This window comes from Bubalus kerabau, chromosome 15 (assembly GCF_029407905.1).
Source record: "Bubalus kerabau isolate K-KA32 ecotype Philippines breed swamp buffalo chromosome 15, PCC_UOA_SB_1v2, whole genome shotgun sequence".
NCBI lineage: Eukaryota > Metazoa > Chordata > Mammalia > Artiodactyla > Bovidae > Bubalus > Bubalus kerabau.
Window position 1 is genome coordinate 36437842 of NC_073638.1, and position 13199 is coordinate 36451040.

Genomic DNA, 13199 nt, shown 5'->3' on the forward strand with positions numbered 1-13199 from the left:
CTAGGAAGCTTTCTATTTATTATGATAAAAATATGACTATCAAGGTAATGGCTTAATCTTGATGATAAGAAGAAAAGAAAATATTTGAATGGCATTTTCAAGCATTAAATTATGTTAAAATTGAGGTATCTGAATTCTGGTTAACCATAACAGATTAACACATTTATTTATCACCAGTTTCACCCCAAAACTAATAAATCGACAGTTAAGGATTTCACATCCTGTGCTAGGAAAAAGAAGCTTGACTTTTTTCCTCCACAAATCTGGCTATATTCTCTTTAGGATTATGCTATATGCAGCATAGAGGAAGGAGGGACTGATCCTGGGCCTTCGGGATCTTGAGGGCAGCACTCTTTTAACACCCAGAGGGGTCAGCATCCCTAGAAAAGTTTAGTCAGTGCTGAATTAGAATGATGTTCTTCCAGAAGTGCCTAGAAAAGTTTAGATCAGTTTCTTAGTTCATGAATATTAAAATTACATGAATGGACATAACAATATTTGAGACCAAAGGAATTAGTCAAATTCCTTTCTGTACGAGTGAAGAAACTGAGTTCCAGGGCAAGTCAATTCTTTGTTTAGGGTCCGAAGGACCAGGAACAGAATAATGGCTCCCATAGCACTGCTCTTTCTTTCTGTTATACTATTTATTCTTTTTTATATTCTTCTTTAAAAATAGTGAAAGGGAAATTTCAAAGCGTTCAGAGAAATAGTTATCTAACAATACGGTAAGTTTTTTTGGAAGCTCTGTTTCAGCTGCATTTAAAGCGATGATGTTTGTCTTCCCTGTTTTGCAGCAGCTCTATGCCGCTCAGCTGGCCAGCATGCAGGTGTCACCTGGAGCAAAGATGCCATCAACTCCACAGCCACCAAACGCAGCAGGGGCAGTCTCACCTACTGGGATAAAAAATGAAAAGAGAGGGACCAGCCCTGTAACTCAAGTTAAGGTATTTGCTTTGCAGGATTATGGAAACAGTTTGGAAAATAGCTTCACAAGAAAGGTAGTGAACCAGGCTGTGCTGGGCATAAACAGCAGGAAGCAAAGCAACATAAAGGAACCCCAAAATGTTCCTCTTTATGGTAAATTTCATGATTGAGCACTGAGAAACAGGTGTTTCCCTTTTGATAACAATAGTGCCATATTGTGAGATCTTTACCTAAATCTGCAAACTTACTTCTCAAGAGTTTTTCCCCTTTGGATTCTGGCTTTTATTTTGTAATGTTCATTGGCATGTATGGCCATGGTTTTATTACCAGTCTTTGTCATAGTCTTGTGACACTTCTCTCTAACTTTAAACAGGTGGGGAGCCAACTTATAGTGCTAGAGGAGGAGGATCTCAAAACTTTAGATTGACAAGAAAAAAAGAGAACCCGATGCTGGACCTTTATATGGTTTGATGGTAAAGGTCTCTCTCCCTCAAACAATAGTTATAAATGTGGGCTTTGAGGAATGAGTGGTGTCATCATCTAATTATGCTTCAATGCCATGTATAACTGTGATAGGATAAATAGGATCGCCCAAGTTATGGCTGAAACATTAATAGATCCTTTCCTCACTGATTTTCAGTGTCTTAAAATGGAGTAGCCAGGAAGTACTTGGTGACAGAGGGGAACTGATGATCCAGTCTAACTTTGTGCTGCAGCTGGTACTTATAGGTTTTTTGATTGTTTTTGCTTCCTATATTGAATTTAAAAATTCAGAAAGTTCAAAGAAACAATTCTTTTATATCATTGACTTACTTACTTTGAAGGATACACTAAGCACAGATGTATTATTGTGTGTGTCCAAAGTACTGCCTTTGGAGAAATTTTGCCATTATTACTTCATTACATGGGAAATATCTAAGGCCAACGAAACAGCATTGAAGTCCACAAAATTACTGAAATTGTTTTATTTTCTAAAACATGTAGATAGGGATTTCGAGATTTCAGGAAAGCCATTAAAAATATGGATCCCAAATACCAAAGATTAAAAAAAAAGTAAACATAATTAGGAGGGATAGTTCTGCCTGTGCCCGTCCAAAGGAATTAATTTAATGTCCCCCATGCCTTTAGGTTCTCCAAAAAAGTAAATGAACATTTATGCTTTGTAGTTAGAAATATTGAGATATGACAATAGGGGCTTTACATTTAATAAGATAGCATTAACTTATGGAAACAGACTATTTTGTGTTCCAGGACTTTCTTTTTGTGAGTAAGAGAACACTACAATTCAAACCAAAGCACTTTGTTTAACTATAGTTGTTGGAGTATTAGCATATCAAACATCAGTGACTTGAGGTATTGAGTATTAAATATTTTAACATGAAAAAGTCATTTTATAAGTGAGTTGGCCAAATGGAATTGCACCAAACCAAGTCTTTACTGGATGAGTAAAATGTTCCCTGGTTAGATTCAAGTTTATATCTGCTTTTACCATTCCAGCTTTGTGGGCCAACTGAATTTTATTACTCACTTGACCACATACAAATTCTTAGGGAGCTCTCTGTATAATTTAACTTGACTCTACTTTATGTTAATAACAAAGGAAACATTTATCATACTTATTAGATTGTTTATTATATGTGTGAGTAAAACTATATAGACTAAGACATAAAGCAAATGTTTTAAATTTTTAAAATAGCCCCAACCTATTATTTAGAAGTTCTAAAAATAATCTTATGTTTTGCTAATTGAAAGAATTCTGGTCACTAAAATATCTCATGTTTCTGTCTATAGTCATTCTTTCCCTCTGTATATAATATGACTATGTAACCTAGGGCATTGTTAGCTGAAGGTAATAAAAATAAAAATAGATGGTCTTCTGTTCCTTTTTCCCCTGAAGTTTTATTTGCTACAGTTGTCAACATCAGTAGTTAGGTTGTTTCTGTTCAGATGCCAGTTCTATGACTTTTACTAGACATGTCACCTTGGGCAAGTTACTTAACTTCTTTTAATGTTAGTTTTTGCCTCTGCAATTTGAAGGTTAATATTATTATGGGTCTTCAGTGAGATAATACATCCTCTAGCATATAGTAAATATTTCATAAATGTTAGTATAGCAATGATGTTGATTATAGGAATCTGATGATAATAAAGACGCTGGTAAGTGGTAATACTTATTGTGATTGAAACATCTGGTTGTATACCCTGAGAGATTCTAAAAGAAACCAAGAAGTTTTCCATTTTAAACCATTATGGAGGAACAGGGATTCTATTTGCTCTCCAAATTTAAAGAAGTAAAACTCAAGACAAAATATAAAACAGTGGTTTCAGACATTTCCAGTAGGAGTACAGGAGAGTGACCTCTGATAGAAGCGAAACGAGTGAGGCAGGCACCACAGCTGATCCAGCTTACTGTCTTGAGGAGCTTCCAGGCAATAGTGTGGGGTGTATGTGGGGGTTCCCCACATGCTGCTTGGCAGGCTTCCTGAGTAGAGAGACAAGACTTCAGAGTTTCAAGATGCCAAGGGAGATGGAATTTGTGAGGTAGAGTGCCAGAGGAGAGAACTGTATAGAGAAAGAGCACAGAAGATCCGCAGAAGGTTTCCCTGTATTTAGCTGAGTATTGAGCAGCTTATGCATGTGAGGAAACTATCTGAGGCCAGGGGGAAAGCAAGACCACTACAGGTTCATGAAGAACTGAGGATGATTTGTATTCCCGTTGGCCAGATTGGAAAGATCTCTTGACACATGGGTACCAAGTAGAGTCCCTAGCAGGGTATTACTTCACTGTTGCTGCTGCTGCTAAGTCACTTCAGTCATGTCCAACTCTGTGCTACTCCATAAACGGCAGCCCACCAGGCTCCCCCGTCCCTGGGATTCTCCAGGCAAGAACACTGGAGTGGGTTGTCATTTCCTTCTCCAATGCATGAAAGTGAAAAGTCAAAGTGAAATCGCTCAGTCGTGTCCAACTCTGAGCAACCCCATGGACTTCACTAGTAGGGCCAAATTATCTCTATACCTGCCTAACTCAGTTTAAAAGCAAGCCTGGTGAGGCTCTCCATGTCTTAGAACAAAGTCCACAAATATTTAAGGTAACATACAAACTGAAATCCAGCACTGTAAAAATCTCAATGTGGAGCATCTATTCAATAATTATCAGGCTTGCAAGAAAATATGAAAAATAATGAAGAGAATAAATCGATCACTAGAGATAAACCTCAAAATAACACAGGTGATAAAATTACTAGATAAGACAATAAAAACAGCTCTTGAAAGAGACTTTCAACTAGACCAAGTGAAGAAGTAAGCATATCTGCTTCTCTTCACCCACAAAGTGTCTGTTGGGGCAGGACAAGCTGTGAGGATGAACAGCAGGCCTGCCATGGTGGAAAAGAATTGACTTGATTGGGAGTTAATCAGTGCTTCCCATGCTCAGTGGCATTGTTGGTAGGAATGGAAATTATTGAATTGTAAGACTAGATAATAAATTAGAATATACAGTCATACTTTTTAATTGAGCTTCAATTTATTGTGCTTCACAGCTATTGTACTTTTTACAAATTGAAGGCTTGTGGAAATCCTGCATAGTCAGATGATGGTTAGCAATTTTTTTAGCAATAAATTATTTTTAATTAAGGTGTATACATTGTTTTTTAGATATAATGCTGTTGCACATTCAATAGACTACTGTATTGTATAAACATAACTTTTATATGCACTGGGAAACCAAAAATTCATGTGATTTGCTTTATTGGGTTATTTGACTTATTGCAGTGGTGTGAAACCATACCATTATGTCTCTGAAGTTTGCCTATATTCAAAAATGAATTATAAAATTAGATATTATAAACTCCACATATTCAAGAAACATGAACATTATAAGGCAGGGCATGGAAAATTCATATTGAATGCCTGGAGATGAAAAATACAGTGTTTGAGATGAAAAGTACACTGGATTGGTATTGATTTGGAATAGCAACAGATTAGATATTATGGAAAAAAAGACTAGTGAGCTTGATGATATAACAGTGAAACTGTCCAAAATGAAATACATAGAAAAAAAGACTATCAGTGCTGTAGAACATCAAATGGCCTAATATATACAAATAGAGCCCCAGAAAGAGAAGGAAGGGACAGAAAATATATTTTAAAAAGTAATGGCTGAAGTTTTTCTAAATTTGAAGACACTGAACTAAGGGATCATAAGAAACTTGGTGAAGTAAAAGAAATGTGGAGAAAACTAACTACATACCTAATGTAGAAATCACCGTTCTTGAGAAGTGAGTAAAGGAACTAACTAGTCTAAATATCCTTTGAATTCAGAGCAAAGGCAAGTAAATTTTAATTAAGTACCGTTTGTGAGGGATGCAACTATGTTTCTGAGAACCTATCGTATATCTGCTGCTGCTAAGTTACTTCAGTCATGTCCAACTCTGTGTGACCCCAGAGACGGCAGCCCACCAGGCTCCCCCGTCCCTGGGATTCTCCAGGTGAGAACACTGGAGTGGGTTGCCATTTCCTTCTCCATATCGTATATCTAGATAGAGATAAAAGTACATTGCACCATAGATGTGCCAGATTACTTATTTCCTACCAAGACAAACAAACAAAACAACAAAATAAAGCTAGGGTATCATGACACTATCAAATGACTTATTTTATCTGATAATTCAGTAAAGAAAAAAAGTGCCTGGGATTTGGAACCTAATAAACTATAATTCAAATTCTGTCCTTCCATGTATGGCTTTGGATGGTCATTTTATCACTTTGACTGCTTCTTTCTTTGTAAATGTAGAATACTACTGCCCAGTCTCATAGTTATTGGTAGTTAAATGAGCTAATATACTTGAAAATATCTAGCACAATGTTTAGTCATAATGGCTCTTTTATGCATGTTATTTTCATTTTCTCTTTCTAATCCTCCCTCCTGATTACTATTTTCTGGCATCCCTTTTTCTTCCCACTCAAACAATGACCCTTAGTGCTGGAAGAGACCTTAGAGATCAGCTAGAATCAGGCCTTCTTTTCTATAGATGAAGAAATTGAGTCCCAGAGAAGTGACATGTTTGCCATAGGGGAGAAAGTTCAGTGTGTTCTAAACAATGATGTGAAACGCAAGTTCTCTGTGCCTTCTCAGAAGCAAAAGAGGAGTTAACATTTGCTGGAAATTTTAAACACAACACTGCAGATCTTAAAAACCTAGCATTTAAATGAGTATGTTCATATTACAATTAAATTTCTAGAATGAAAGAAGTGTTGTTAAGGGTGTTACATGGCAGAATAAATGAAACAAAAAAATAAAGGTAAGGAGCTTAGCTTTCAAGCTCCTGGTAAAACCAGCGTTAGAAGCCAGATATTTGAATACTGTGCTCAGTATAGAAGAACAGGCATCTTAAAATAGACATTCTGTAAATATATGCAGCAAAGAATATAAAGAGACATCACTTCAGACGTGAAAAATAAATTGCATATAGCATGGTATGTAAAACATAATTATAATGTGTGTTTGCTCTTTACAAAAATTAATTTTAAACATGAATAGAGACCAGAATATAGACCATGAAGAGTGCCCACACCCAGAAAGCCACATAGAAGCCATGCTGTGGCATGCGGCTCTCTGGGCAAAGGCCCAGGAGAGCAGAAGAAGGCTTACAGTGTTTCCATTTTTAAAGTACTTGCAATTGTTTGATTTAAAATATATATTAAAAAATTAGCGGCAGAGCCCATTTATAGTTCCAGGAACTTTTCAGAGAGAATAACACAAAAGCACTACAGAGCTGCTGAAATTTTAAATAATTCTTTGTAAATGCCCTAGGTTAATTTGGATCCCTGAAAACACATTAGGAAATTAAGCTGTAATGTGAGCTAATTCAGATTTTAATTTGGCAAAAAGAATGATCCAACTACACAGTTAATGTAAATAGAAGCATAACACAGGGAAATTAATGAGGTTTCCTTCCGATGAATCTTCAAGGAGGTAGATAATTAGCTTCTTTTGTTATTATTGTGGAGAATGTGGCATTGTCTCTGAGGTGTAAAATAACTGTGGCTTACTAAGTGATAATGTGCTTCGTTTGTCTTTTTTTTTTTTTTTAATAATTATTTATGTTAAACTATTGTAGGATGAAGCAGCAGCACAGCCGCTGAATCTCTCATCCCGACCCAAGACAGTTGAGCCTGTAAAGTCCCCAACATCTCCCACCCAGAGCCTCTTCCCAGCCAGCAAAACCAGCCCTGTCAATCTGCCTAACAAAAGCAGCATCCCCAGCCCCATTGGAGGAAGCTTGGGAAGAGGATCCTCTTTAGGTAAATGGAAAAGTCAACACCAGGAAGAGACTTATGAATTAGGTAAAGGAAAGCAAAATGCGTTTAATGATGACTGATTCTTGTTTCCAAAGTATTCTTTAGTCCAAGAAAAATTTAAATACTGAAAGTAAATAACGTAAAAGTAAATTCTTTTCGACTAAAACATAACCCAGTGTGGCGTCTTGGGTGACTAGAACTTTCAGGAAAGGTAGATCCAGCAATCAGAGACTTAGAAATTTCTGTGTTGAGTCAGTGCTTTGCCACTGAAGTGACTCTAGGCAGAGGAAGAGTAACCATGAACTCTCCAAGGGCCTAAAGGAAACTGGCCTGAAAGCTGCCTGCCAAAAGTCTAAAATTTTTTGAAATTTTGTTTTCTTTGTAAAATGTGAGTTTTATACCTTATCCTATATCAGTTTTGCATTGAAGCAAATATGAATGACACTTTAGTGACATCATATAAAATAAAGTTGATATCTAGTAAGATATGTCATAGTGATCCTCTGTCTTCTTACATTCTCTGATACACTGCCAATTGTCTCTAAGGATGTCATACCCAGGTGTGAGAAGTATAGAGGAAAAATGGGATCTGGCATCAGGCAGCCTTGAACTGAGAAAGAGCCTTAACTTACTAGCTGTGTGACCCTGTGAAAATTATTTAATATTTTTTTAACTCAGTTTCCTAATCTCTGGAAAGGAAATATTGTTTCCTAGCTTATAGGTTGGTATGAGAATTAAGACAGAAATGTATATATATATAAAGTCTCTAACATGATATCTGGAACCCAGAAGGCATGCAACCCAAAAGACTAGACAGCCAAATACCAACACATTTACAAATACATGTGGAATGAAACAGTAATTGTGAAAGTACTTGTCAGTGGCAGAGAGCCAAATAAATATGAACATTATTATTACCATGCTCTATAAATTTCTTAATTTTCCAATAAGACACAGAAGTTCAAAGGGATTTGGGACTACAACCAGCATTTCTTTACCATATTGCCTTCCATGTTTTCTTTAATCCTATAGCCTGAATTGCTTACAGCAATAAATAATGTATAAGTGTAGCCATTTACAATTTAACCAAACATTTTGTCTATCTTATCTCATTTGATTTTTCACTATCATCTTATGAGTTAGGTAGTACGTTATTGTTATTCTTGTATAATAAACTGTCGTCTTACAGATAAAATGACTCACCCACAGCCATGTAGCTGATAATTAGCAGAGTTAAAACTAAAATCCAGGTCTTCTCACATATAACTCAGTGCTCCTTTTGAAAACTCATAGTTGGAACGTTTGCTGAACAATGCTGAATCTTAAGTGGCTCTTCTGATTATGAGATATAAATCTTCCTCACTGAAACTGGGGACATTAGGATCTACCCAGCAGTCTATCCTCTTTTTGAGTCAGGACACTCTTTTAGGGGCCCAGAGATTTTCACTCCAAGTCAGTGGGATCACTGTGGCAAAGAGAAATGAATCATTCCCAGCATGTGAATATGATCACTGGATTATTGAAAGTTGTGAGATGAGGGGAAAAAAGCCAACATGAGGATAAATAATAGGCTTGATCTTGAAATGGCCCTCCTATAAACCACTTCTAAATTTTATTTGGAAAGCATTTGTTTTCTGTACTTAGCATAGTGAGGGACAAAAATGACTGTATCACAGGCCCTTGTTCTTTTGGAGTTTACATCTTAGCAGAGTGTATTCCTTAGATCGTGAACTAGAAATGAGCTGAAGTAATAGCACCCTTGTTCACACAATACTGGATGGATTTTCTTTTTTAATCAGAAAAGCTTCAGAGCTAAAGATACAGGGTTTCCATCGGCTAAAAAGTGGCTGTTTAACTTTCTAAAACTTTTCCATAGATAGCGTTGGGAATATTTTCTAAACTCGAGTGATAAGCACATGTACTGCACACACATAGACGTGAGCTTGATCATGGTCTGGTTTCCTCCGTCCAATCTGTCTCTGTGAGGTGTGTGCACATACACAGATACACACACACATACACACACACACACATACGTGTGCTATGAAATGCTCATACCAGGAAACACACAACCTCATCACATTAAACTTTACCACAGCAGCTGAAATCTGTCAGTCAGTTGCCTTCTTTTTGTCTAAAATTGGAAAAGCTAAAGTGTCAATTTTAACCTACAATAAAATGCAAGATATAGAGGAAATTTAGTTTAATTTTAAATTTTGTCCTTCTGTGCTGCATGGAATATAATGAAAGTAAATATTTTCACTTTATTTTAAGCTTTATCCTTATATAAATTCCATTCCCACACATTCAGCCTCACTGTCAAGAAGACAGGGAATTGAGAGCAGTGGGTGTTCAGGTTGTGGGTAGGAAATGGGTTGTCATTCTCTTGGTAAGTAACTGAGGCAGCATGAGTGGAATGCTTCATTAACCAGCCAGTGACTGGGGAACAGAGAGTGTGGTGTATTCCTTCCCACCCCCTCTCTCCTGCAGTGGACATATGAACACACAGATACAGATATCGCTAAAGGATGTGTATAGCCTCACAGATTTTTTTTTTTTTGGCTGGGTCAGAAACAGCTTTCCTGCATTAGCACACTAAATATAATAGACAGCCTGCACAGATATCTCTGTGCTCCTTCCTACCACTTTCATCCCAACTACTCTCCCACTAATTGTTAAATATAACCAGAAAAGGGGTGTGTGTGTGTGTATGTACATATATAGGAATCTAGGAACCTTCATTTGTGAGGAAGCGGGTTAACAGAGCCCAGATAAACTGAAATGCTAGGGTATCCTCTAAGAACTAAAAACAAAAACCCCAGCACAACTCAGTTACCCTGGATTTCTGTGGTCTATTGCATTTTTCTTAACAGCAAACGAGCCCCTTCCTTGCTCAGAGAATGTGGTGTTCTACAGGGGAGTGGACAGTAGCAGTATTTTTTAAGTGTCTAACCTTACGACCCTCTAATAATACATCCTGTGTATGCAGATATCCTGTCCAGTCTCAACTCTCCTGCCCTGTTTGGGGATCAGGATACAGTGATGAAAGCTATTCAGGAGGCTCGGAAGATGCGAGAACAGATCCAGCGGGAGCAACAGCAGCAGCAACCACACGGTGTTGATGGGAAACTGTCCACCCTGAATAATATGGGGCTGAACAACTGTAGGAATGAAAAGGTAAAACTCTCTTCCCTCCTTCACTGGCTCTGCTAGACCCATTGACTCATTTTTATCTGGCTCTTTCCAGGCTCCAAAGCATCAACCTGCAGCCAAAGATTCGGGCTTCTAGCTTGAGGACTGTCTTGCATTATGTTTAAGCATTACTGCTGGTTAACAAATATACCTTTTCCCTCTTAGTGTGGGTTGCCTCTCAGGTACCCAACCAAATACCCAAACTCCTGCCATGGGTGTTTTTCTGTCCTATTCCAAAAGGTTTAGAAATATCTTATAATAAAGGGGGTATATGAGGTTACAGACTACCAGAATATTTTATAAAAGCATGTATACTCATGATGAAGGCTAATACATTATTATGACTCATCATTGAATTTATTACTAAGTTTTCTGTCAGCCTGAGCAAAACAGAAAACAGAGAAACTTACAAAATGCATTCATTTATTTTTTTGATTCATCAGATTATTTATCAAGTGCTTATTGTGTAATAGACACTGTTCTAGGCACTGGAGATACAACAGTGAACAAATGAGACAAAAATCTCTGTTCTCATAGAGCTTACATTCTGGTAGGGGAACACAGATGAAGAAAAAAATAAACAAATACATAATGAATAATGTTGGTAACAGGAGGAGGTGAATCATTGCCATGAGGGAAATAGAAGCAAGTTAAGGAAATGCAGAGTTACAGGATTGTTCCTTTAGGTAGGCTGGTAAGGACTCTGAGGAGGTGTTGTGTAATAGAGAGAGTGAAGGAAGCCCTGTGCAGGCCACAGGAAGAGCATCCAGGCAGTGGGAACAATAGGCTTAGAGGCCCTTAGAGTGTAGGACCAGCAACAAGGAGGCCAATTTAGCAAGAGCAACTTGAGGAAAGGCAGAGCAGTGAGACCTAAAGAGAAGTCTCTGCCTGGGGCAGAGTGTGGTAGACCTGTAGGCCTTGGAAGGACTATGTGTGTTTCGCTCTGAATCTGATGAGAATTCCTGCATTCTTTTTGTCCAGGGCATTGACATGATCTGATTTACATATAAAAAGGATCCTTCTGCCAAATGTGCAAGAGCAGACTGCAGGAGGCTAAGAAAGGAAACAGGCAGACCAGTTGAGAGGTTATTATCATACAATGGGTGGAAAATGCTGATTATTTGATGAATTAGTGATCCTAGCCGTTGCTTACCCTGTATCTGCATCACTCCAGTTTCTGCCTCCCTCTTCACATGGCTGTCTTCCCTCTGTGTATGTCCCCATGTCTCCAAATCTTCCTCTTCTTAAGAAGAACATCACTTATTGAATTTAGGGTCCACCCTAATCCAGTGTGACTTTAACTTGATTATATCTGCAAAGACCCAGTTTCCTACAGATAGAAAAATAGATTACATAAATATATTAATTTAATACATTAAATTAATAATGACTTAACTCCCCCTCCCCTACTTTGATTGATTCTTTTAGCAGGAAGTTCACATAAAGTCAGAGAAGGCAATGGCACCCCACTCCAGTACTCTTGCCTGGAAAATCCCATGGGCGGAGGAGCCTGGTAGGCTGCAGTCCATGGGGTCGCAAAGAGTCGAACACGGTTGAGCGACTTCACTCTCACTTTTCACTTTCATGCATTGGAGAAGGAAATGGCAACCCACTCCAGTGTTCTTGCCTGGAGAATCCCAGGGACGGGGGAGCCTGTTGGGCTGCCGTCTATGGGGTCGCACAGAGTCGGACACGACTGAAGTGACTTAGCAGTCGCATAAAGTAGGAGAGAAACTATCTGGGGGAATGGTGGGCCTTTTGGTGCTGGATAAGCCATAAGCTTTTATACACTTGGGACCTGCTATGCATAGGGATTGTTGTTGTTGTTCTGTCACTAAGTTGTGTCCAACTCTTTGCGAACCCATGGACAGCAGCGTTCCAGGCTTCCCTCTCCTTCACTATCTCCTGGAGTTTGAGCATACTTTTTTTGGAGTTTGCACCACCTCCATGTTGCTCAAACTCCATGTTTGCTCTATATTCTATGTCTGGTTATATTCATATCCATTATATTATATCTGTTGTGTTAATGATGCCATCCAACAATCTCATCCTCTGTCTCCCCCTTCTCCTCCTGCCCTCAACCTTTCCCAGCACCAGGGTCTTTTCCGCTGAGTCAGCCCTTTACGTCAGGTGGCCAAAGTATTGGAGCTTCAGCTTTATCATCAGTCCTTTCAATGAAAATTTAGGGTTGATTTCCTTTAGGATTTGTTGTAGCTTAGTCACTAAGTCATGTCTGACTCTTGCGACCCCATGGACTATGGCCTGCTAGGCTCCTCTGTCTATGGGATTCTCTAGGCAAGAATACTGGAGTGGGTTGCCATTTCCTTCTCTAGGGGATCTTCCCAACCCAGGAATTGAACCCAGGGCTCCTGAATTGCAGGCAGAGTCTTTACCAACTGAGCTACAAGGGAAACCCTCTTTTAGGATTGACTGGTTTGAACTCCTTGCTGTCCAGGGGACTCTCAAGAGTCTTCTCCAGCACCACAGTTTGAAGGCATCAATTCTTCAGTGCTTAGCCTTCTTCATGGTCTGTCACATCTGTACATGACTATTGGAAAAATCATAGCTTTGACTATATGGACCTTTGTCAGCAGAGTGCTGCCTCTGCTCTTTAATACACTGTCTAGGTTTGTCATAGCTTTTCTTCCAAGGAGCAAGCATTTTTTAATTTCATGGCTGCAGTCACCATCTACAGTAATTTTGGAGCCCAAGAAAATAAGATCTGTCACTGCTTCCACTTTTTCCCCGTTTATTTATCATGAAGTGATGGGACTAGATGCCAT

At 38.4% G+C, this 13199-nt stretch overlaps 1 protein-coding gene across 37 annotated transcripts in view; it reads left to right on the forward strand.

The window, feature by feature from the left end:
* Positions 1-13199, forward strand: part of SOX6 (SRY-box transcription factor 6) — a 711458-nt gene that overhangs the window by 618866 nt on the left and 79393 nt on the right. For 28 of the 37 annotated variants that reach the window (XM_055548488.1, XM_055548501.1, XM_055548492.1 and 25 more), the window contains 3 exons: positions 795-944; positions 7044-7269; positions 10214-10401. In XM_055548488.1, coding sequence (XP_055404463.1) covers positions 795-944; positions 7044-7269; positions 10214-10401 — 564 coding nt within the window. The remainder of the gene's footprint in view (positions 1-794; positions 945-7043; positions 7270-10213; positions 10402-13199) is intronic. The other 9 variants (XM_055548525.1, XM_055548517.1, XM_055548497.1 and 6 more) reach the window with 3 other exon arrangements.